The sequence below is a fragment of the Pseudophryne corroboree genome, chromosome 11 (assembly GCF_028390025.1).
Source record: "Pseudophryne corroboree isolate aPseCor3 chromosome 11, aPseCor3.hap2, whole genome shotgun sequence".
NCBI classification, from domain to species: domain Eukaryota; kingdom Metazoa; phylum Chordata; class Amphibia; order Anura; family Myobatrachidae; genus Pseudophryne; species Pseudophryne corroboree.
Window position 1 is genome coordinate 339,523,586 of NC_086454.1, and position 22,566 is coordinate 339,546,151.

Here is a 22,566-nt window from a genome sequence, read left to right on the forward strand (position 1 = left end):
CAGTATGTATATATATATATATATATATATATATATATATATATATATATATATATATATACTCCTGCTGGGTGGCCTGGGAAATATTATGTTTTGTGACCTATTTCAGTTCCTGATCGGACAGGAAATATCTTTAGTCCACAAGTAACATCCAAACCTCAGGTACTCTGTAATGTGATTTTACAGTATGTAAGATACCCTGATCTGGCCAGAGGGGGGCAGCAGGAGACCAGAAAACAGGCTGCACCTGGCATAACACTGAATCCCCCCCTTATAGAAACACATTGGCACATTGACTGTAAGTTTCTATGCATTATGAGGCCCAGACGTACATAGGAAGCAACATGTTTAATCTGCTATAAAACTGGAATACACAAATAATATAAAAATAAGTGGTATAGTCGTATTCCTCATGTATACAGTATATATATTGTTACATTTTAGGGACAATCACAGTGTTTTTGGTGAACATTCAGCAGAAAAATATACATTTATCAATTTCAGATAAGGCTGATAAAAACATTTCTAAAAAGTGAGTCTGTGCTCTGGGACACAGGGACAGAACCCGGACATTCCTTGTGCTCTGGCCTTCCTATTACAGGGACAGAACCCGGACATTCCTTGTGCTCTGGCCTTCCCATTACAGGGACAGAACCTGGACATTCCTTGTGCTCTGGCCTTCCCATTACAGGGACAAAACCTGGACATTCCTTGTGCTCTGGCCTTCCCTGGCCTTCCCATTACAGGGACAGAACCTGGACATTCCTTGTGCTCTGGCCTTCCCATTACAGGGACAGAACCCGGACATTCCTTGTGCTCTGGGACACAGTGAAAAAACCTGGACATTCCTTGTGCTCTGGCCTTCCCATTACGGGGACATAACCCGGACATTACTTGTGCTCTGGGACACAGGGATAAAACCTGGACATTCCTTGTGCTCTGGCATTCCCATTACAGTGCTCTGGCCTTCCCATTACAGTGCTCTGGCCTTCCCATTACAGTGTTCTGGCCTTCCCATTACAGTGCTCTGGCCTTCCCATTACAGGGACAGAACCCGGACATTCCTTGTGCTCTGGCCTTCCCATTACAGGGACAGGACCCGGACATTCCTTGTGCTCTGGCCTTCCCATTACAGGGACAGGACCCGGACATTCCTTGTGCTCTGGCCTTCCCATTACAGGGACAGGACCCGGACATTCCTTGTGCTCTGGCCTTCCCATTACAGGGACAGAACCCGGACATTCCTTGTGCTCTGGCCTTCCCATTACAGGGGCAGAACCTGGACATTCCTTTACTTCCGTCAGAGTCTTATCACACAGAAGGTGTTGGCTCAAAAAAAAAAATTTTTTTTTTTTCCTATTTTGCATAATAGTTCTCAAACTCAGTCCTCAGGATGCCAAGCAGTTCATGTTTTCCAGGTCACCTCACAGAATCACATGGTAAATAATTAGCTCCACTGGGTGACCAGAGAAATGTGTCAGTGAGTGATGAGTACACCTGTGCTCCTGCAGGGAGACCTGGGAAATGTGTCAATGAGTGATGAGTACACCTGTGCTCCTGCTGGGTGACCTGGGAAATGTGTCAGTGAGTAATGCGTACACCTGTGCTCCTGCTGGGTGACCTGGGAAATGTGTCAGTGAGTAATGAGTACACCTGTGCACCTGCTGGGTGACCTGGGAAATGTGTCAGTGAGTAATGCGTACACCTGTGCTCCTGCTGGGTGACCTGGGAAATGTGTCAGTGAGTAATGAGTACACCTGTGCACCTGCTGGGTGACCAGAGAAATGTGTCAGTGAGTAATGAGTACACCTGTGCTCCTGCTGGGTGACCTGGGAAATGTGTCAGTGAGTAATGAGTACACCTGTGCTCCTGCTGGGTGACCTGGGAAATGTGTCAGTGAGTAATGAGTACACCTGTGCACCTACTGGGTGACCCGGGAAAGGTGTCAGTGAGTAATGAGTACACCTGTGCTCCTGCTGGGTGACCTGGGAAATGTGTCAGTGAGTAATGAGTACACCTGTACACCTGCTGGGTGACCTGGGAAATGTGTCAGTGAGTAATGGATATACATGTGCCCCTGCTGGGTGATCTGGGAAATGTGTTGGTGAGTGAGGAGTACACCTGTGCTCCTGCTGGGTGACCTGGGACGTTTCTTAGTGGTGACAGAGAGGTGGCCCGTCTTATGGGCGTGTTATATACATATATTTATATACGCACTTTATATTGTGTAGGACACGTGTATTTATGGTTTGATTCCTGTTACTCGTTAATGTTTAAGTGCATTTAATCTAAATATGTTATCTCTAATTATGACTGTAGACATTACTATTATTATTATTATTATTATTATCAGACCCATATTGGCAATACAAGTCTATTCTTGGCACACAGTGTAATCCTAGTACCCTTCATCTGGTAACCTATTAGAGTGTAAGCTGTGCGGTTAGATGGCTGATGCAACACCCGGTTCATTGCAATATAAGTGGTAAGTCTCTTTGTGGCATTGTGTACCGTACATCCTCCCGCAGTGCATACTTGTGCGTTTTACAGTAAAGCAGACTCTCATGCGTCGTAGCATATCAGCGGCATCACTGTGTCCGGAACGGGGCTCCATGGACGGACAAACGGCTGGTCCTTGGTTACGACAGTCCTTACTGGTCAGCCATGCAAGTCGGGTCATGCAGTTGCAGAAAGCTCAAAGAGCCAATAAAATGCTGTCATGTAAATAAAAGATATGGAGAAACGCGTGAGTTCATGGGCATGCATCGTCTGGAGCTAGGGCCTAAGCGCGGTCTCTCTAGGTAACAACAATGGTGCTGGGAACATATAGAGGTTCCAAATGCTACAAGATCTCGGTTAAATCCATCCTCTAGGCACCTATGCACTAGACTGCTGGGTCTAGTGCATAGGTGACCAGGCAACATGTAACTCACTAATACAGCGGCCCAACTGGAATATATGGCAAGCCTAATAATGTCTCCGGAATATTCTCCTTAGCGGCAGAACAGAGAAGTGCTATGAAAAGGGGGGGGGGGAATAAAATCTAAAATGTATCTAGCAGGCCGTACGATGTAATATCTGTAAAACGCGTTAAGTGATGCTGTATCTGATGTGGCAACTTCTCACAGAGGACAGAGCTCCCCCGCCCTTCCTTCTGGCTCTGGTATATGGCATATAATTACTAGCAGATGTTATACACAAGAGACACCAGCGCTATTGAGCAATCAGTTCCACCGTGACCCTGACTGGGACTATAAACTACAGCTCACATGTCTCCTGCAGATGGTAACGGCTAACCGGGAAATCCAGATGTACACAGCCATGCAGTGTCCTGTCTACTGAACTGGACCTGTGAGCTGACAATCTTTCTCTAGTAGTCACATTCTCCCTTCTTATTATTGTTAGTATTACACATGCATATAACGCACACACTTACTGTATATTATGACCCCCCAGTCTGTTTTACCCTACTGGTGGCAGGCACTAGGTGATGCGGTTATTTAATAATCCAGGGACAGTCTGGGGGGGATGGGGGCTATACAGAGAGACCCGTAATATATCAGGAGTCTGGGTACAGATATATGTGTTGTGTGTGGTGTGGGGAAGTGGTCACATTACACGGATATACACTGGGGGAAATGGAGGGCCGGTCCTTATTGCACACTGGATAAATAGTGGTTAGCATGGCCTGGTGCAGCCTGTGCTATGTGGCATGCCCGGGGCCTCTGATCTGTGTGTCTTTGAGATAAGCGCACATTGCTCACACATTGATATGCACACGGATATACACTGGGGGGAATTGTCTCCATCCCTGTAACCCCCCCAAATGAAGGAGGGACGGTCCTTATTGCGCACTGGATAAATAGCGGTTAGCATGGCCTGGTGCAGCCTGTGCTATGTGGCATGCCCAGGGCCCCTGATCTGTGTGTCTTTGAGATAAGCGCACATTGCTCACACATTGGTATGCACACAGATATACGCTGGGGGGAATTGTTTCCACCCCTGTAACCCCCCAAATGAAGGAGGGCCGGTCCTTATTGCACACTGGATAAATAGTGGTTAGCATGGCCTGGTGCAGCCTGTGCTATGTGGTATGCCTGGGGCCTCTGATCTGTGTGTCTTTGAGATAAGCGCACATTGCTCACACATTGATATGCACACGGATATACACTGGGGGGAATTGTCTCCACCCCTGTAACCCCCCAAATGAAGGAGGGCCGGTCCTTATTGCACACTGGATATATAGCGGTTAGCATGGCCTGGTGCAGCCTGTGCTATGTGGCATGCCCGGGGCCCCTGATCTGTGTGTCTCTTGAGATAAGTGCACATTGCTCACACATTAATATGCACTCGGAGCCGTACACTCGTCCCTTCCCGGAATCCGTCTGTGTGTGTGCACAACCCATGAATCCCCGTAATTTCCACAACCACAAACCCCCTCCTAACTCTCACAGTACGTTCTCTGATAATCAGAGGGGGTCGGAGTCGCTGGCGGGGGGCACAATGCTTCTTCCTCTGACCTGGGGTTACATAGTTTACATTCATCCTCATACAGAGCATAGAGAACCCTGAAGCAGTTATCCAGCAGGGCCTTGGGGGAAACCGATTTCACTTCTGTCCTGTCCAGTCTTTCCAGAATCTCCAGAATAACGTCGCTCTCCACCTCCTGCAGGGACAGGCAGAACAAACGTTGTTACATCGTACATACATTAATGCCGCAGCTAGATAGGTGACAATTACGAGGGTGGTTCAATGAATATGGTAATAAGACCTCTCATAGCGTAAGTGTATTCAGCTCGTACGTACGTACGTACGTACGTACGTACGTACATACATAGGCGTGCGCAGGACATTTTATTAGGGGGTGCACGAATAGAAGGGATTGTTAAGCACCGCCTATTGGGCATGTCTAACACCACCTAATGGGCGTGTCTAGCACCACCTATGAGGCGTGTTACCACCACATATTGGCACTCAATGCAAACTAAATAATATAGAGAATTGATGCACAGATTTTATATAGAGAGAGAGAGAGAGAGATACATAGATATATAAAATCTGTTTAATATATGTTCAGTTTGTATATTTTATTACCATAGATTATATCCTAATCTCTCGAAATATATATTGATATTGAATTTTAACTTGTCCTCCTCCAAGAGGAACGCTGTATTCTGTGGCGTTGGCACATAATGAGGAGAGAGAGAGCGTTTACATCAGTGATACTGCACCATACAAATGAATGACAGCCAGACTGAGCTGAGGGGGTGGCGGGCGCAATGGGCGGGAGGACAGAAATGAGCACACTCGGCGATCGCTGATACTGCAGCAGCAGGTGTGTGTGAGGGGGATACAGACATTAGGGGGTGCCTGTGCGCACCAGGCACCCCCCCTGCGCACGCCTATGCGTACATATATATGTATAATCAGTATTATGGCCGTAGTACAGATTATGTTTCCACATAGTCCTCATACTTGTCTAAGCGTTTGTTCAAACGGTACACCGAGGCACCTATCTCGGCATAGAGGAAATCCCGACCAACCGTCTATTTGCAAATCGCTTCCATCCAGGTACTTCAGTGGTCTATCCTCCGGAATCAGACCTTCAGTGTGACACAAATTGTCATCTGTGGTGGACATGCCTGGCCAGCCGGATCGCCGCTCATTGTGATCGTCTGTCCTGGGGTTATCACAGGCCATGCACCAAACGCAAATCTATTCCCGTGACATGGCGCTATTACCGTTCACCCTAACAAATTAGGGATGAATGTCAGCTGCTGATGTGGCTACAGACGCAGACATCTGATCACACTACGCACCTCACTGTGTGACCATGTGTCTGCCAGCCCCGCCATCTTACACCTGATGCCCTACGCACCTCACTGTGTGACCATGTGTCCTCCAGCCCTGCCATCTTACACCTGATGCACTACGCACCTCACTGTGTGGCCATATGTCCGCCAGCCCTGCCATCTTACACCTGATGCACTACGCACCTCACTGTGTGACCATGTGTCCGCCAGCCCCGCCATCTTACACCTGATGCCCTACGCACCTCACTGTGTGGCCATATGTCCGCCAGCCCTGCCATCTTACACCTGATGCACTACGCACCTCACTGTGTGGCCATATGTCCGCCAGCCCTGCCATCTTACACCTGATGCACTACGCACCTCACTGTGTGACCATGTGTCCGCCAGCCCCGCCATCTTACACCTGATGCCCTACGCACCTCACTGTGTGGCCATATGTCCGCCAGCCCTGCCATCTTACACCTGATGCACTACGCACCTCACTGTGTGGCCATGTGTCTGCCAGTCCCGCCATCTTACACCTGATGCCCTACGCACCTCACTGTGTGGCCATGTGTCCGCCAGTCCCGCCATCTTACACCTGATGCACTACGCACCTCACTGTGTGACTATGTGTCCGCCAGTCCCGCCATCTTACACCTGATGCCCTACGCACCTCACTGTGTGACCATGTGTCCGCCAGCCCCGCCATCTTACATCTGATGCACTACGCACCTCACTGTGTGACCATGTGTCCGCCAGCCCCGCCATCTTACACCTGATGCACTACGCACATCACTGTGTGACCATGTGTCCGCCAGTCCCGCCATCTTACATCTGATGCACTACGCTCCTCACTGTGTGACCATGTGTCCGCCAGCCCCGCCATCTTACACCTGATGCACTACGCACCTCACTGTGTGACCATGTGTCCTCCAGCCCCGCCATCTTACACCTGATGCACTACGCACCTCACTGTGTGACCATGTGTCCTCCAGCCCCGCCATCTTACACCTGATGCACTACGCACATCACTGTGTGACCATGTGTCCGCCAGTCCCGCCATCTTACATCTGATGCAGTACGCTCCTCACTGTGTGACCATGTGTCCGCCAGCCCCGCCATCTTACACCTGATGCACTACGCACCTCACTGTGTGACCATGTGTCCGCCAGCCCCGCCATCTTACACCTGATGCACTACGCACCTCACTGTGTGACCATGTGTCCTCCAGCCCCGCCATCTTACACCTGATGCACTACGCACCTCACTGTGTGACCATGTGTCCGCCAGCCCCGCCATCTTACACCTGATGCACAACACACCTCACTGTGTGACCATGTGTCCGCCAGTCCCGCCATCTGACACCTGATGCACTACGCACCTCACTGTGTGACCATGTGTCCGCCAGTCCCGCCATCTTACACCTGATGCACTACGCACCTCACTGTGTGACCATGTGTCCGCCAGTCCCGCCATCTTACACCTGATGCACTACGCACCTCACTGTGTGACCATGTGTCCGCCAGTCCCGCCATCTTACACCTGATGCACTACGCACCTCACTGTGTGACCATGTGTCCGCCAGCCCCGCCATCTTACATCTGATGCACTACGCACCTCACTGTGTGACCATGTGTCCGCCAGCCCCGCCATCTTACACCTGATGCACTGCGCACCTCACTGTGTGACCATGTGTCCGCCAGCCCCGCCATCTTACACCTGATGCACTACGCACATCACTGTGTGACCATGTGTCCGCCAGTCCCGCCATCTTACATCTGATGCACTACGCACCTCACTGTGTGACCATGTGTCCGCCAGCCCCGCCATCTTACACCTGATGCACTACGCACATCACTGTGTGACCATGTGTCCGCCAGCCCCTCCATCTTACACCTGATGCACTACGCACCTCACTGTGTGACCATGTGTCCACCAGCCCCGCCACCTTACACCTGATGCACTACACACCTCACTGTGTGACCATGTGTCCGCCAGCCCCGCCATCTTACACCTGATACACTACACACCTCACTGTGTGACCATGTGTCCGCCAGCCCCGCCATCTTACACCTGATGCACTACGCACATCACTGTGTGACCACGTGTCCCCCAGCCCCGCCATCTTACACCTGATGCACTACGCACCTCACTGTGTGACCATGTGTCCGCCAGCCCCGCCTTCTTACACCTGATGCACTACACGCCTCACTGTGTGACCATGTGTCCTCCAGCCCCGCCATCTTACACCTGATGCACTGCGCACCTCACTGTGTGACCATGTGTCCGCCAGCCCCGCCATCTTACATCTGATGAGCTACGCACCTCACTGTGTGACCATGTGTCCGCCAGCCCCGCCATCTTACACCTGATGCACTACGCACCTCACTGTGTGACCATGTGTCCTCCAGCCCCGCCATCTTACACCTGATGCACTACGCACCTCACTGTGTGACCATGTGTCCACCAGCCCCGCCATCTTACACCTGATACACTACGCACCTCACTGTGTGACCATGTGTCCGCCAGCCCCGCCATCTTACACCTGATACACTACGCACCTCACTGTGTGACCATGTGTCCGCCAGCCCCGCCATCTTACATCTGATGCACTACGCACCTCACTGTGTGACCATGTGTCCGCCAGCCCCGCCATCTTACACCTGATGCACTACGCACCTCACTGTGTGACCATGTGTCCGCCAGTCCCGCCATCTTACACCTGATACACTACGCACCTCACTGTGTGACCATGTGTCCGCCAGTCCCGCCATCTTACATCTGATACACTACGCACCTCACTGTGTGACCATGTGTCCGCCAGCCCCGCCATCTTACACCTGATACACTACATACCTCACTGTGTGACCATGTGTCCGCCAGCCCCGCCATCTTACACCTGCTGCACTACACACCTCACTGTGTGACCATGTGTCCGCCAGCCCCGCCATCTTACACCTGATGCACTACGCACATCACTGTGTGACCATGTGTACGCCAGCCCCGCCATCTTACATCTGATGAGCTACGCACCTCACTGTGTGACCATGTGTCCGCCAGTCCCGCCATCTTACACCTGATACACTACGCACCTCACTGTGTGACCATGTGTCCGCCAGTCCCGCCATCTTACACCTGATGCACTACGCACCTCACTGTGTGACCATGTGTCCGCCAGCCCCGCCATCTTACACCTGATGCACTACGCACCTCACTGTGTGACCATGTGTCCGCCAGCCCCGCCATCTTACACCTGATACACTACATACCTCACTGTGTGACCATGTGTCCGCCAGCCCCGCCATCTTACACCTGCTGCACTACGCACCTCACTGTGTGACCATGTGTCCTCCAGCCCCGCCATCTTACATCTGATGCACTACGCACCTCACTGTGTGACCATGTGTCCACCAGCTCCGCCATCTTACACCTGATGCACTACGCACCTCACTGTGTGGCCATGTGTCCGCCAGCCCCGCCATCTTACACCTGCTGCACTACGCACCTCATTGTGTGACCATGTGTCCGCCAGCCCTGCCATATTACACCTGATGCTGGGACAGTATGGCTGATATGAGGCACAGTGTAATGGCCGTGAGGGGAAGCAGCGGTCTCCTTGCTCTGGCCTGGCGGGGAATCAGAATGATATAGAGAACATTACATACGTGAGAGGTCGTTACCTTACTTATTGCACCACCCTCTTATATGGAAATGTAATATGGATTTTTTGTGTATATGTTTCCTCCACATTCCAAAAGTATTCTGGTAGGTTATGTATGTAGGTGCGTATGTGTGCATACATGTGGTACAGAATATAGAGTGTGTGCTCTACCGGGGCACTGATGACAATGACCAAATATTCTCTGTACAGCGCTGCGGAGTATGCATGTGCAACGTTACTAAAAATATAATGGTTACATGTCTATTATCTGGTCAGCAGAGTTCCCACATGTTCTAATCGGATCCTACAGCAGCAGATCACTGCAAATTCATTCCCAAGCCCTCCAGCTGCTGTGGAACTACACATCCCAGCATTCCCTGCCACAGTCTTGCTATTAGTGCATGCCAGAAGCTGCCACAGCTGGACGGCCACCTATAGCTGGGCAGGCCGATTACTGAGGGGATGTTCCTGTAGTATCTGGACCCTGCTACAGCCATGAGTCTGGTACCTGCTCCTTCTGCAGCTCGTGGAACAACAATTGGAGCTCAGTGACGTAGGAGAGAGACGGGTGCCGTAGCGGTAGCACTGCTTGCATCTTGGACAACACCCTGTAATTGATGATGCCCCAGAGATAGCGCAGTTCTTTCACCGTGATTCCTTTATTAATCTGCGGGAAGAGAGTTACATTTACTGATAACAAACCGGCGTTATTTTCTATTTAGGAAGATTTCTTTATTCATCTAATTTAGTGCAAATTATGTAGCGGCCTGTCAAAGTCGAAAAATATTGTTATACATATGCCTTGCACTAACCCCATGCACATGCCCGCTGCATGTGCACTCAGTCCTCCGTGCGTGCACATATATACGCAATTTGCGTAGGAGTCGCTCCGGCGACCCTGCACGTGATATGTGTATTTACGGCGGAGTTTGTGAGCGTGTAGCGTGCGACTCGAACATAGCATATTTAACCCAAATAGTGCATTTTGTAGATATTGTTCCCCTAGACCATGTCAGCGAGTAATGTTAGTTTAAACAGTTCCTGGACAGAGAGATTCCTCTTTGCATGATAGGAAGGGTCAGATAAAGGTTGGTAGGTGATGTCTAGTATCCAGCTGTAGGGTATTTTAAGGGTAACATTCCGGTGTTAGTTAGGAAAGAATCGCATGTTCCTGCGTATAGTTATGCGCAGAAGTAGAAAATAGATATAAAATGTATTTAAAAATATTACGAATGGGGAGGGGACGAGAATGGAACCCAGTCATGAATTTCCCACAGACTGAGATACAATGGCCTTATTTACACTAAGCTTTGAGATTCTATGAGGAGGGCATACACCTTTGTTTATGAATGGGGCCAGGTTTCTCTCCAGAATAATGAGTGCTGAGCTGTCATTGTCTCAACTGAAAGAAAGGGACAAACAAGAGTGAACAATATCTAGGAGCAGAGTATGTTTGGAAGATTAGAAACAATAGCTTTACCACAACAAAACCAGACAGATAGGAATTTAGAATACTAACATTCCTAGTCCAAAATTCATGGAGATAGAGGTATTCATATATATATATATATATATATATATAAATACCTCTATGTGTGAATAAATATATAATTCCTAACAAATTGTAATAGCAGGAGTGTGTGTGTATTTATGTATATATATATATATATATATATGTGTGTGTATATATATATATATATATATATATATGAATATGTGGATATATTAATATCTTGAAGATTGAGATAGATAGTAATATCATGTGTGGGTTCATATTGTTCAGAGTCACGTGAACATTAATATCCGGTGGGAATAAGAACATTGGCCCTCATTCCGAGTTGTTCGCTCGCAAGCTGCTTTTAGCAGCTTTGCACACGCTAAGCCGCCGCCTACTGGGAGTGAATCTTAGCATCTTAAAATTGCGAACGAAAGATTCGCAATATTGCGATAAGACATCTCTGTGCAGTTTCTGAGTAACTCGAGACTTACTCGGCATCTGCGATCAGTTCAGTGCTTGTCGTTCCTGGTTTGACGTCACAAACACACCCAGCGTTCGCCCAGACACTCCTCCGTTTCTCCGGCCACTCCCGCATTTTTACCAGAAACTGTAGCGTTTTTTCACACACTCCCATAAAACAGTCAGTTTCCGCCCAGAAACACCCACTTCCTGTCAATCACATTACGATCACCAGAACGATGAAAAAGCCGTGAGTAAAATTCCTAACTGCATAGCAAATTTACTTGGCGCAGTCGCAGTGCGAACATTGCGCATGCGCACTAAGTGGAAAAACGCTGCGATGCGAAGAAATTTACCGAGCGAACAACTCGGAATGACCCCCATTGTTAAAACTTACCGCATTAAGATATTAATAATACCAGATTTATGTTTAATGTGATGGGTTTAAACTGATTATGGGGCGGGAACTCCACATCCCAAGTCCTAGCCATCGCCCACTTCTTGAACTAACCAATGGAAGAAGGGCACACAGTGTCTATTGTATTATGTCTTGAGCTACTGAATAAAGAGCGAGCAGCAGGCCAGGTCACTATCAAAGACTCTGAAGGCTTTCTACCTGAATAGCTGAGGACTGGTCCAGGACACGCTTGCGAACGATCCCACACGTATGTATATTCTCTGTAGCCATTATTCTCTATTATTCTGTTTAGATTTCCTTGTTAGCCTGTAGTGTATAACTTGTATCTGTTTACCCCTTTTCTCTGAATAATCCACTGCGGTGTTAGAGCCCAGTGGTTTACCACAAACCGGTGTTGTGTTTCACTTTCCTGCAAAGGGCTTTCATAGCGTATTAATCACTATATGGTGTATAAGCATTGTTAAGGTGTAAGCACTGCGGGTACTTTGTATCACCAGCGCTACTTAAGGTTTAAAGGTATTAACATCGTTGCAGTGCTTTGCTGCTAAGGTTTAAAGTATAAGCATATCCTTACATTGTTTCATTAATAAGGTTTACAGTATTTCACTCTGTGTGCGTCCGCGTCGCGTGTACGTTGTACCCACGGCACGGCGTCTGATACGCTAAGAGCGTATCAATACGGTACTCAGTACGCCATAGCGTACTTAGTACGTAGTGTGTGTAATAAGTCTAGCGGCCATAGCGGCTCCACGGAAATAGTGTATAGCTTTGTGTTTTAAGATAATAATTGACATTATCAGGCCATAGTCCTGCAGCCAGCGACACAGGGGCCGGGGTGCTGATCCACTGACCTGCGTACAGTTACTAAGGGGACCTGCGTATAGTTACTGTATGGGGATCTGCGTACCGTCACTCTGTGGGGACCTGCGTACAGTTACTATGGGGACCTGCGTACAGTCATTATGGGGTTACTTCATTCTGTGGGGACCTGCGTACAGTCACTATGGGGACCTGCGTACAGTCATTATGGGGTTACGTCATTCTGTGGGGACCTGCGTACAGTCACTATGGGGACCTGCGTACAGTCATTATGGGGACCTGCGTACAGTCACTATGGGGACCTGCGTACAGTCACTATGGGGACCTGCGTACAGTCACTATGGGGTTACGTCATTCTGTGGGGACCTGCGTACAGTCACTATGGGGACCTGCGTACAGTCATTATGGGGACCTGTGTACAGTCACCATGGGGACCTGTGTACAGTCACCATGGGGACCTGCGTACAGTTACTATGGGGACCTGCGTACAGTCATTATGGGGTTACGTCATTCTGTGGGGACCTGCGTACAGTCACTATGGGGACCTGCGTACAGTCATTATGGGGACCTGCGTACAGTCACTATGGGGACCTGCGTACATTCACTATGGGGACCTGCGTACAGTCACTATGGGGACCTGCGTACAGTCACTATGGGGACCTGCGTACAGTCACTATGGGGTTACGTCATTCTGTGGGGACCTGCGTACAGTCACTATGGGGACCTGCGTACAGTCATTATGGGGACCTGTGTACAGTCACCATGGGGACCTGCGTACAGTTACTATGGGGACCTGTGTTACGTCATTCTGTGGGGACCTGCGTACAGTCACTATGGGGACCTGTGTATAGTTACTGTATGGGGACCTGCGTACAGTCACTATGGGGACCTGCGTATACTTACTGTATGGGAACCTGCGTATCATCACTATGGGGACCTGTATACAGTCACTATGGGGACCTGCGTACAGTCACCATGGGGACCTGTGTTACGTCATTCTGTGGGGTCCTGCGTACAGTCACTATGGGGACCTGCGTATACTTACTGTATGGGGACCTGTGTATCGTCACTATGGGGACCTGCGTACTGTCACTATAGGGACCTGCGTACTGTCACTCTGTGTGGACCTGTGTACAGTCACTATGGGAACCTGCGTACTGTCACTCTGTGGAGACCTGCGTATCGTCACTCTGTGGGGACCTGCGTACAGTCACTATGGGAACCTGCGTACTGTCACTCTGTGGGGACCTGTGTACAGTCACTATGGGGACCTGCGTATCATCACTCTTTGAGGAACTGCGTACAGTCACTATGGGAACCTGCGTACTGTCACTCTGTGGGGACCAGCGCACAGTCACTCTGTGGGGACCTGCGCACAGTCACTATGGGAACCTGCGTACTGTCACTCTGTGGGGACCAGCGTACAGTCACTCTGTGGGGACCTGTGTACCGTCACTCTGTGGGGATCTGTGTACCGTCACTCTGTTGGGACCTGCGTACAGTCACTCTGTGGGGACCTGTGTACAGTCACTCTGTGGAGACCTGTGTACAGTCACTCTGTGGGGACCTGTGTACCATCACTCTGTGGGGACCTGTGTACCGTCACTCTGTGGGGACCTGTGTACAGTCACTGTGTGGGGACTTTCGTACAGTCAATGTGTGGGGACCTGCGTACAGTCACTCTGTGGGGACCTGCGTACAGTCACTATGGGGACCTGCGTACAGTCATTATGGGGACCTGTGTACAGTCACCATGGGGACCTGCGTACAGTCACCATGGGGACCGGCGTACCGTCACTCTGTGGGGACCAGCGCACAGTCACTCTGTGGGGACCAGCGCACAGTCACTCTGTGGGGACCTGCGCACAGTCACTATGGGAACCTGCGTACTGTCACTCTGTGGGGACCTGCGTACCATCACTCTGTGGGGACCAGCGTACAGTCACTCTGTGCGGACCTGCGTACCGTCACTCTGTGGGGACCTGTGTACAGTCACTCTGTGGGGACCTGTGTACCGTCACTCTGTGGGGACCTGTGTACCGTCACTCTGCTGGGACCTGCGTACAGTCACTCTGTGGGGACCTGTGTACAGTCACTCTGTGGAGACCTGTGTACAGTCACTCTGTGGGGACCTGTGTACCATCACTCTGTGGGGACCTGTGTACCGTCACTCTGTGGGGACCTGTGTACAGTCACTATGGGGACCTGCGTACAGTCACTCTGTGGGGACCTGTGTACAGTCACTGTGTGGGGACCTGTGTACAATCACTGTGTGGGGACCTTCGTACCGTCACTCTGTGGGGACCTATGTACAGTCACTCTGTGGGGACCTGTGTACAGTCACTCTGTGGGGACCTGTGCACCATCACACTGTGGGGACCTGTGTACCATCACACTGTGGGGACCGTGTACCGTCACTCTGTGGGGACCTGTGTACCGTCACTCTGTGGGGACCTGCGTACAGTCACTCTGTGGGGACCTGCGTACAGTCACTCTATGGGAACATGCGTACAGTCACTCTGTCCGGCCAATTAGACGTTACCCTGACGATACTGCATGATGGATAAGTACCTGCCTGTATTTCTCAGCATTGAGGCACAAAGAAACGGGCAGCGTTGAGGACAGTAGACGCAGTGGTCGGCCAGGGAAGCTTAGAGCATCAGATGAAAGACACATCATGATTACTTCTCTTTGTAATTGGAAGATGTCCAGCAGTGCCATCAGCTCAGACCTGGCAGAAACCAGTGGCACCCAGGTGCACCCATCTACTGTTCAGAGAAGTCTGGCCAGAAGTGGTCTTCATGGCAGCCAAAAAGCCATACTGTACCTTCATATAGAAACAAGGCCAAGCAACTCAACTATACAGGAAAACATGGGGACTGGGGAGCAGAAACATGGCGGCAGGCGCTCTGGACGGAGGAGTCACAATGTGAAATATTTGGATGTAATAGAAGGCAGTGTGTTCCCCGGAGGACTGGAGAGCGGTACAGTACTGAGTGTCTGCAGGCAGCAGTGACGCAGGGTGGAGGTTCCTTACAGGTTTGGGGTTACATTTCAGCAGATGGAGTTGGGAATTTGGGCCCTCATTCAGCATGCGTGGATGTATTTGCTAAATCACAAAAACTGCTACTGAAAACATCTCATGATGGGGTCCGCCCACCACAGGGCAAGGCCACCCAGCATGAGAATCAATCACATTGCAGGAATCGCAACGATCGCAGCACTTAGGGTCAACCCATGTCCGCGCAGCCTAGCTGCGGAGGCAGGAGCATCGACGCCATGTTTCCCCCGGCAGCGGCTGCATGTAACATCACGTGGCCACCCCTAAAATGTCTGGACACGCCTGCGTTGTCCGGACCACTCCTCCCTAACGACACATTGCTGCCCCCTGATGGCCGTCGCCGTCAATCACATGGCAATCTCATCCTTCCGGGATGCGCAGATTGCCAAAATTGGATGATCTGCATTTTGGCAGCAGCAGCGACTGCTGCTGAATTACCCCCTAGGTCAGGATTAATGGTGTCCTCAATGCTGAGAAATACTGGCAGGTACTTATCCGTCATACAATGCCATCATGGTGCCGTCTGATTGGTTCCAAATGTATTCTGCAGCAAGACAACGAAACAATGTTATTAAGAACTATCATCAGTGTAAAGAAGAACAAGGAGTCCTGGGAGTGATGAAATGGCCCCCACAGAGCCCTGATCTCTTCATCATCGAGTCTGTCTTTGATTACATGAAGAGACAGAAGGATCTGAGCAAGCCTACATCCACAGAAGATCTGGGGTTAGTTCTCCAAGATGTTTGGAACAACCTCCCTGCCGAGTTCCTTCAAAACCTGTGTGCAAGTTTACCTAGAAGAATTGAGATGCTGTTGTGAAGGCTAAGGGAGGTCGCACCAAATACTGATATGATTTACATTTCTCTTCTGTTCATTCACTTTGTGTTTTGTTTAAATAAACTATTAACCCTTCTATATCTGACAGCAGTGCCGTAACTAGACATTTTAGCACTGTGTGCAAGAAACAGCATCGCCCCCCCCCCCCCCCCCCCCCCTCCTCACAAAATGGACCAGTGTCAAAAATATAGGGTTGTGGCTTCACAGAGAAGAAGTGTGGCCACAAAAATAAGGGCCCTCATTCCGAGTTGATCGGTCGCAAGGCAAATTTAGCAGAGTTACACACGCTAAGCCTACGCCTACTGGGAGTGTATCTTAGCTTCTTAAAATTGCGACCGATGTATTCGCAATATTGCGATTACAAACTACTGAGCAGTTTCTGAGTAACTTCAACCTTACTCTGCCTGTGCGATCAGTTCAGTGCTTGTCGTTCCTGGTTTGACGTCACAAACACACCCAGCGTTCGCCCAGACACTCCTCCGTTTCTCCAGCCACTCCTGCATTTTTTCCGGAAACGGTAGCGTTTTCAACCACACGCCCATAAAACGCCGTGTTTCCGCCCAGTAACACCCATTTCCTGTCGATCACATTACGATCGCCGGAGCGACGAAAAAGCCGTGAGTAAAAATACTATCTTCATTGTTAAATTACTTGGCGCAGTCGCAGTGCGAATATTGCGCATGCGTACTAAGCGGATTTTCATTGCGATGCGATGAAAAATACCGAGCGAACAACTCGGAATGAGGGCCAAGATTTTAAACCTACCGGTAAATCTTTTTCTCCTAGTCCGTAGTGGATGCTGGGGACTCCGTAAGGACCATGGGGTATAGACGGCTCCGAAGGAGACATGGGCACTGTAAAGACTTTAGATGGGTGTGCACTGGCTCCTCCCTCTATGCCCCTCCTCCAGACCTCAGTTAGGACTGTGCCCAGAGGAGACTGACAGTACGAGGAAAAGATTTTTGTTAATCTAAGGGAAAGATACATACCAACCCACACCATACATACCGTACAACATGGAATGAACCAAACCAGTTAACAGTATGAACCAAACAGCATCAGCCAAAGACTGATCTCAACTGTAACATAACCCTTATGTAAGCAACAACTATATACAAGCCTTGCAGAATTTGTCCGCACTGGGACGGGCGCCCAGCATCCTCTACGGACTAGGAGAAAAAGATTTACCGGTAGGTTTAAAATCTTATTTTCTCTGATGTCCTAGAGGATGCTGGGGACTCCGTAAGGTCCTTGGGGATTATACCAAAGCTCCAGACCGGGCGGGAGAGTGCGGATGACTCTGCAGCACCGATTGAGCAAACATGAGGTCCCCATCAGCCAGGGTATCAAACTTGTAGAATTTTGCAAAGGTATTTGAACCCGACCAAGTAGCTGCTTGGCAAAGCTATAATGCCGAGACACCTCGGGCAGCTGCCCAAGAAGAGCCCACCTTCCCAGTGGAGTGGGCCTTTACCGAATTTGGTAACAGCAATCCAGCCGTAGCATGAGCCTGCTGAATCGTATTACAGATCTAGCGAGCAATAGTCTGCTTTGAAGCAGGAGCGCCAACCTCGTTGGCTGCATACAGGACAAACAGTGCCTCTGTTTTCCTAACCCTAGCCGTCCTGGCTACATACATTTTTAAGGCCCTGACTACCTCAAGGGACTTGGAATCCTCCAAGTCACCTGTAGCCACAGGCACCACCATAGGTTGGTTCATATGAAACGACAAAACCACCTTAGGTAGAAACTGAGGGCGAGTTCTTAACTCCGCCCGATCCACATGGAAAATCAGATAGGGGCTCTTGTGAGACAAAGCCACCAATTTGGACACCCGCCTTGCAGATGCCAAGGCCAACAACATGACTACTTTCCAAGTGAGAAATTTTAAGTCAACCATTTGAACCAGTGTTTAAACCAGTGTAATTTAAGGAACTGTAACACCATGTTAAGGTCCCACGGTGCCACTGGGGGTACAAAAGGTGGCTGGATGTGCAGCACTCCCTTTACAAAAGTCTGGACTTCTGGGAGAGAAGCCAATTCCTTCTGAAAGAAAATAGATAAGGCCGAAATCTGCACCTTGATGGAGCCTAACTTGAGACCCATATCCACTCCTCTCTGCAGAAAGTGGAGAAAACGACCCAGCTGAAAATCCTCCGTAGCAGCATTCTTAGCTTCACACCAAGATACACATTTTCTCCAGATACGGTGATAATGTTTCGCGTTACCTCCTTTCTAGCCTTGATCAGAGTAGGGATGACTTCCCCCGGAATACCATTCCTAGCTAGGATTTGGTGTTCAACCACCATGCCGTCAAACGCAACTGCGGTAAGTCTTGGAACACACAGGACCCCTGTTGCAACAGGTCCTCCCTGGGAGGAAGAGGCCACGGATCTTCTGAGCATTTCCTGAAGATCTGAATACCAGGCCCTTCGAGGCCAATCTGGGACAATGAGAATTGTCTGCACTCTTGTTCTTCTTATGATTCTCAATACTTTTGAGATGAGTGGAAGTGGGGGAAACACATAGACCGACTGAAACACCCACGGTGTCACTAGGGCGTCCACCGCCCCTGCCTGAGGGTCTCTCGACCTGGAACAATACGTCCAAAGCTCCTTGTTGAGGCGTGACACCATTATGTCTATTTGAGGAAGTCCCCAACGACTTGTTACCTCTGCAAAGACCTCTTGATGAAGCAACCACTCTCCTGGATGGAGATCGTGTCTGCTGAGGAAGTCTGCTTCCCAGTTGTCTACTCCTGGAATGAAGACTGCTGACAGAGCACTTACATGATTTTCCGCTCAGCGAAGAATCCTGGTGGCTTCTGCCATTGATGCTCTGCACCTTGTCCCGCCCTGGCGGTTTACATGCGCCACGGCTGTGACGTTGTCTGGCTGAATCAGAACAGGTAGGTTGCGAAGAAGATTCCCTGCTTGTAGTAGGTCGTTGTATATGGCCCTTAACTCCAGCACATTGATCTGGAGCCTCCACAAGAGAGATACCCTGGCCCTGGGGAACAGGCTTATCCTCCGATGCATTTGTAGATGGGACCCTGACCACTTGTCCAGTAGGTCCCACTGAAAAGTTCTCGCATGGAACCTGCTGAACGGAATGGCCTCGTAGGCCGCCACCATCTTTCCCAATACTCGAGTGCATTGATAAACTGACACTCTTTTTGGTTTTAGCAGGTCCTTGACCATGTTCTGGAGTTCCTGGGCTTTTTCCCCTGGGAGAAAAACCCTCTTTTTTTCCATGTCCAGAACCATGCCCAAAAATGACAGCCGAGTTGACGGAACCAACTGCGACTTTGGTAGATTTAGAATCCAGCCGTGTTGTTGTAGTACTCTCAGGGAGAGAGCCACGCTTTTTAACAACTGATCTCTTGATCTTGCCTTTATCAGGAGATCGTCCAGGTATGGGATAATTGTGACTCCTTGCTTGCGTAGGAGCACCATAATTTCCGCCATTACCTTGGTGAAAATTCTCGGGGTCGTGGAAAGCCCAAACGGCAGCGTCTGAAACTGGTACTGACAATCCTGTACAGCGAATCTCAGGTACGCCTGATGAGGCGGATATATGGGGACATGAAGGTATGCATCCTTTATGTCCAGTGACACCATAAAATCCCCCCCCCCTTCCAGGCTGGAGATCACTGCCCGGAGAGATTCCATCTTGAATTTGAACCTTTTCCAATATAGGTTCAGGGATTTTAGATACAGAATTGGTCTGACCGAGCCATCCGGCTTCGGGACCACAAATAGGGTTGAATAAAACCCTTTCCTCTGTTGCACTAGGGGAACCTTGATAATCACCTGCTGTTGACACAGCTTTTGTATGGCAGCTGAAACTATTTCACTCTCTGGGGGAGAAGCTGGCAAGGTCGATTTGAAAAATCGGCGTGGAGGCACATCTTCGAACTCCAGTTTGTAGCCTTGGCATACTATATCGACCATCCAAGGATCCAAGTCCAACTGAACCCATACTTGGCTGAAGAGCCGAAGACGTGCCCCCACCGGTGCGGACTCCCGCAGCAGAGCCCCAGCGTCATGCGGTGGATTTTGTAGAGGCCGGGGAGGACTTTTGTTCCTGGGAACTAGCCGTAGCTGGAGTTCTTTTCCCTCTACCTCTACCTCTGGCGAGGAAGGAAGAGCCCCGACCCTTTTTGAACTTATGCGCCCGAAAGGACTGCATCTGGTATTGAGGTGTTTTCTTTTGCAGTGGGGGAACGTAAGGCAAAAAAGAAGACTTACCCACGGTAGCCGTGGAAAGCAGATCCGCGAGGCCGTCTCCAAATAACACTTCACCTTTGTAAGGCAAAGCCTCCATATGTCTCTTTGAATCCGCATCACCTGTCCATTGACGGGTCCACAGGGACCTTCTAGCAGAAACTGCCATGGCATTGGCTCTTGAACCCAACAGCCCAATATCTCTCGCAGCCACTCTCATATATAAGGCTGCGTCCTTAATGTGACCCAAGGTCAACAAAATACTATCTTTATCTAGGGTGTCTATGTCAGATGACAAGTTATCTGCCCCCGCTGCAATTGCGGTACCTACCCATGCCGACGCCACTGCCGGTCTGAACAGGGCACCCGTAGTCGCATAAATTGATTTTAAGGTAGTTTCCTGTCTGCGATCCGCAGGATCCTTGAGGGCTGCCGTGTCCGGGGACGGTAGTGCAACCTTCTTGGACAAGCGCGTCAAGGCCTTGTCCACCGTGGGCGAGGATTCCCACCGTACCTTGTCCTGTGCAGGGAAAGGATACGCCAAAATAATTCTCTTGGGAACCTGCAGTCTCTTGTCAGGAGTTTCCCAAACCTTTTCAAATAAAGCGTTCAGCTCATGAGATGGGGGAAACGTTACCTCAGGTTTCTTTTCCTTAAACATGCAGACCCTCGTGTCTGGGACAGAGGGGTCCTCTGTGATATGCAAAACATCTTTTATTGCAATAATCGTATAATGAATACTCTTGGCCATCCTTGGGTGCAACCTTGCATCATCATAGTCGACACTAGAGTCGGAATCCGTGTCGGTATCAGTGTGCTATCTGGGAAAGGGGACGTTTATGTGACCCTGAAGGGTCTTGTCACACAGTCAAAGCTTCGTCCAATCTCTTATGTAATAAATTCACATTAGCATTTAAAACATTCCACATGTCCACCCAATCCGGTGTCAGCTGTGCCGACAGAGACACGATCACCATCTGCTCTGCATCCTCCCTAAACAAGCCTTACACTTCAGACATGTCGACACACACGTACTGACACCCCCACACACACTGGGATAATTGAAATATGGGGACTGACCCACAATAAGGCCCTTTGGAGAGACAGAGAGAGAGTATGCCAGCACACACCTAGCGCCACAATATACTGAAAACAAAAGTCCCAGTCTAAATAGCGCTTATAACATATAATATTTGCACCAAATAATGTGCCCCCCCCCCCCCCCTGATTTTTGCCCCCAGGGGAGAGTCCGGGAGCAGGTTCTCTGCAGCATGCTGTGGAGAAAATGGTGCTGGTTAGTGCTGGAGGATCAAGCCCCGCAACCTCGACGGCGGGCTTTGGTCCCGCTCATATCTTTATACTGGCGGGGGTTTTATAACATACTGCCCCTGCAGTATCTAAACTTGCTGCCAGATTAAAATGAGGTGTTTAATGCTGCCCAGGGAGCCCCCCCTGCGCCCTGCAACCATGCTGTGCCTGTGTGTGTGTGTGGCTGCGCGTTACCTCAGGGAAGATCTGAAGTCTTCAGCCGCCTTTGAAGTCTTCTTTCTTCTTATACTCACCCGGCTTCTATCTTCCGGCTCTGTGAGGAGGACGGCGGCGCGGCTCCGGGACGAACGGCGAGGGTGAGACCTGCGTTCCGACCCTGTGAAGCTAATGGTGTCCAGTAGCCTAAGAAGCAGAGCCTATCATTTAAGTAGGTCTGCTTCTCTCCCCTCAGTCCCACGATGCAGGGAGCCTGTTGCCAGCAGTGCTCCCTGAAAATAAAAAAACTAACAAAAGTCTTTTCAGA

At 49.9% G+C, this 22,566-nt stretch overlaps 1 protein-coding gene across 2 annotated transcripts in view; it reads right to left on the minus strand.

Annotated features, from left to right (window-relative positions):
• Nucleotides 1-333: 333 nt before the first annotated feature.
• The window catches only part of IL34 (interleukin 34), a 73,275-nt gene continuing 51,042 nt past the window's right edge, over nt 334-22,566 (minus strand). Inside the window, exons 5-7 of one of the 2 annotated variants that reach the window (XM_063945864.1) lie at nt 9,965-10,123; nt 4,521-4,666; nt 334-2,714 (exon numbers count right to left, since the gene is read on the minus strand). In XM_063945864.1, coding sequence (XP_063801934.1) covers nt 2,696-2,714; nt 4,521-4,666; nt 9,965-10,123 — 324 coding nt within the window. In that variant the 3' untranslated portion in view covers nt 334-2,695. Of the gene's footprint in view, nt 4,667-9,964; nt 10,124-22,566 lie in introns of both variants that reach the window. The other variant, XM_063945863.1, reaches the window with a different exon arrangement.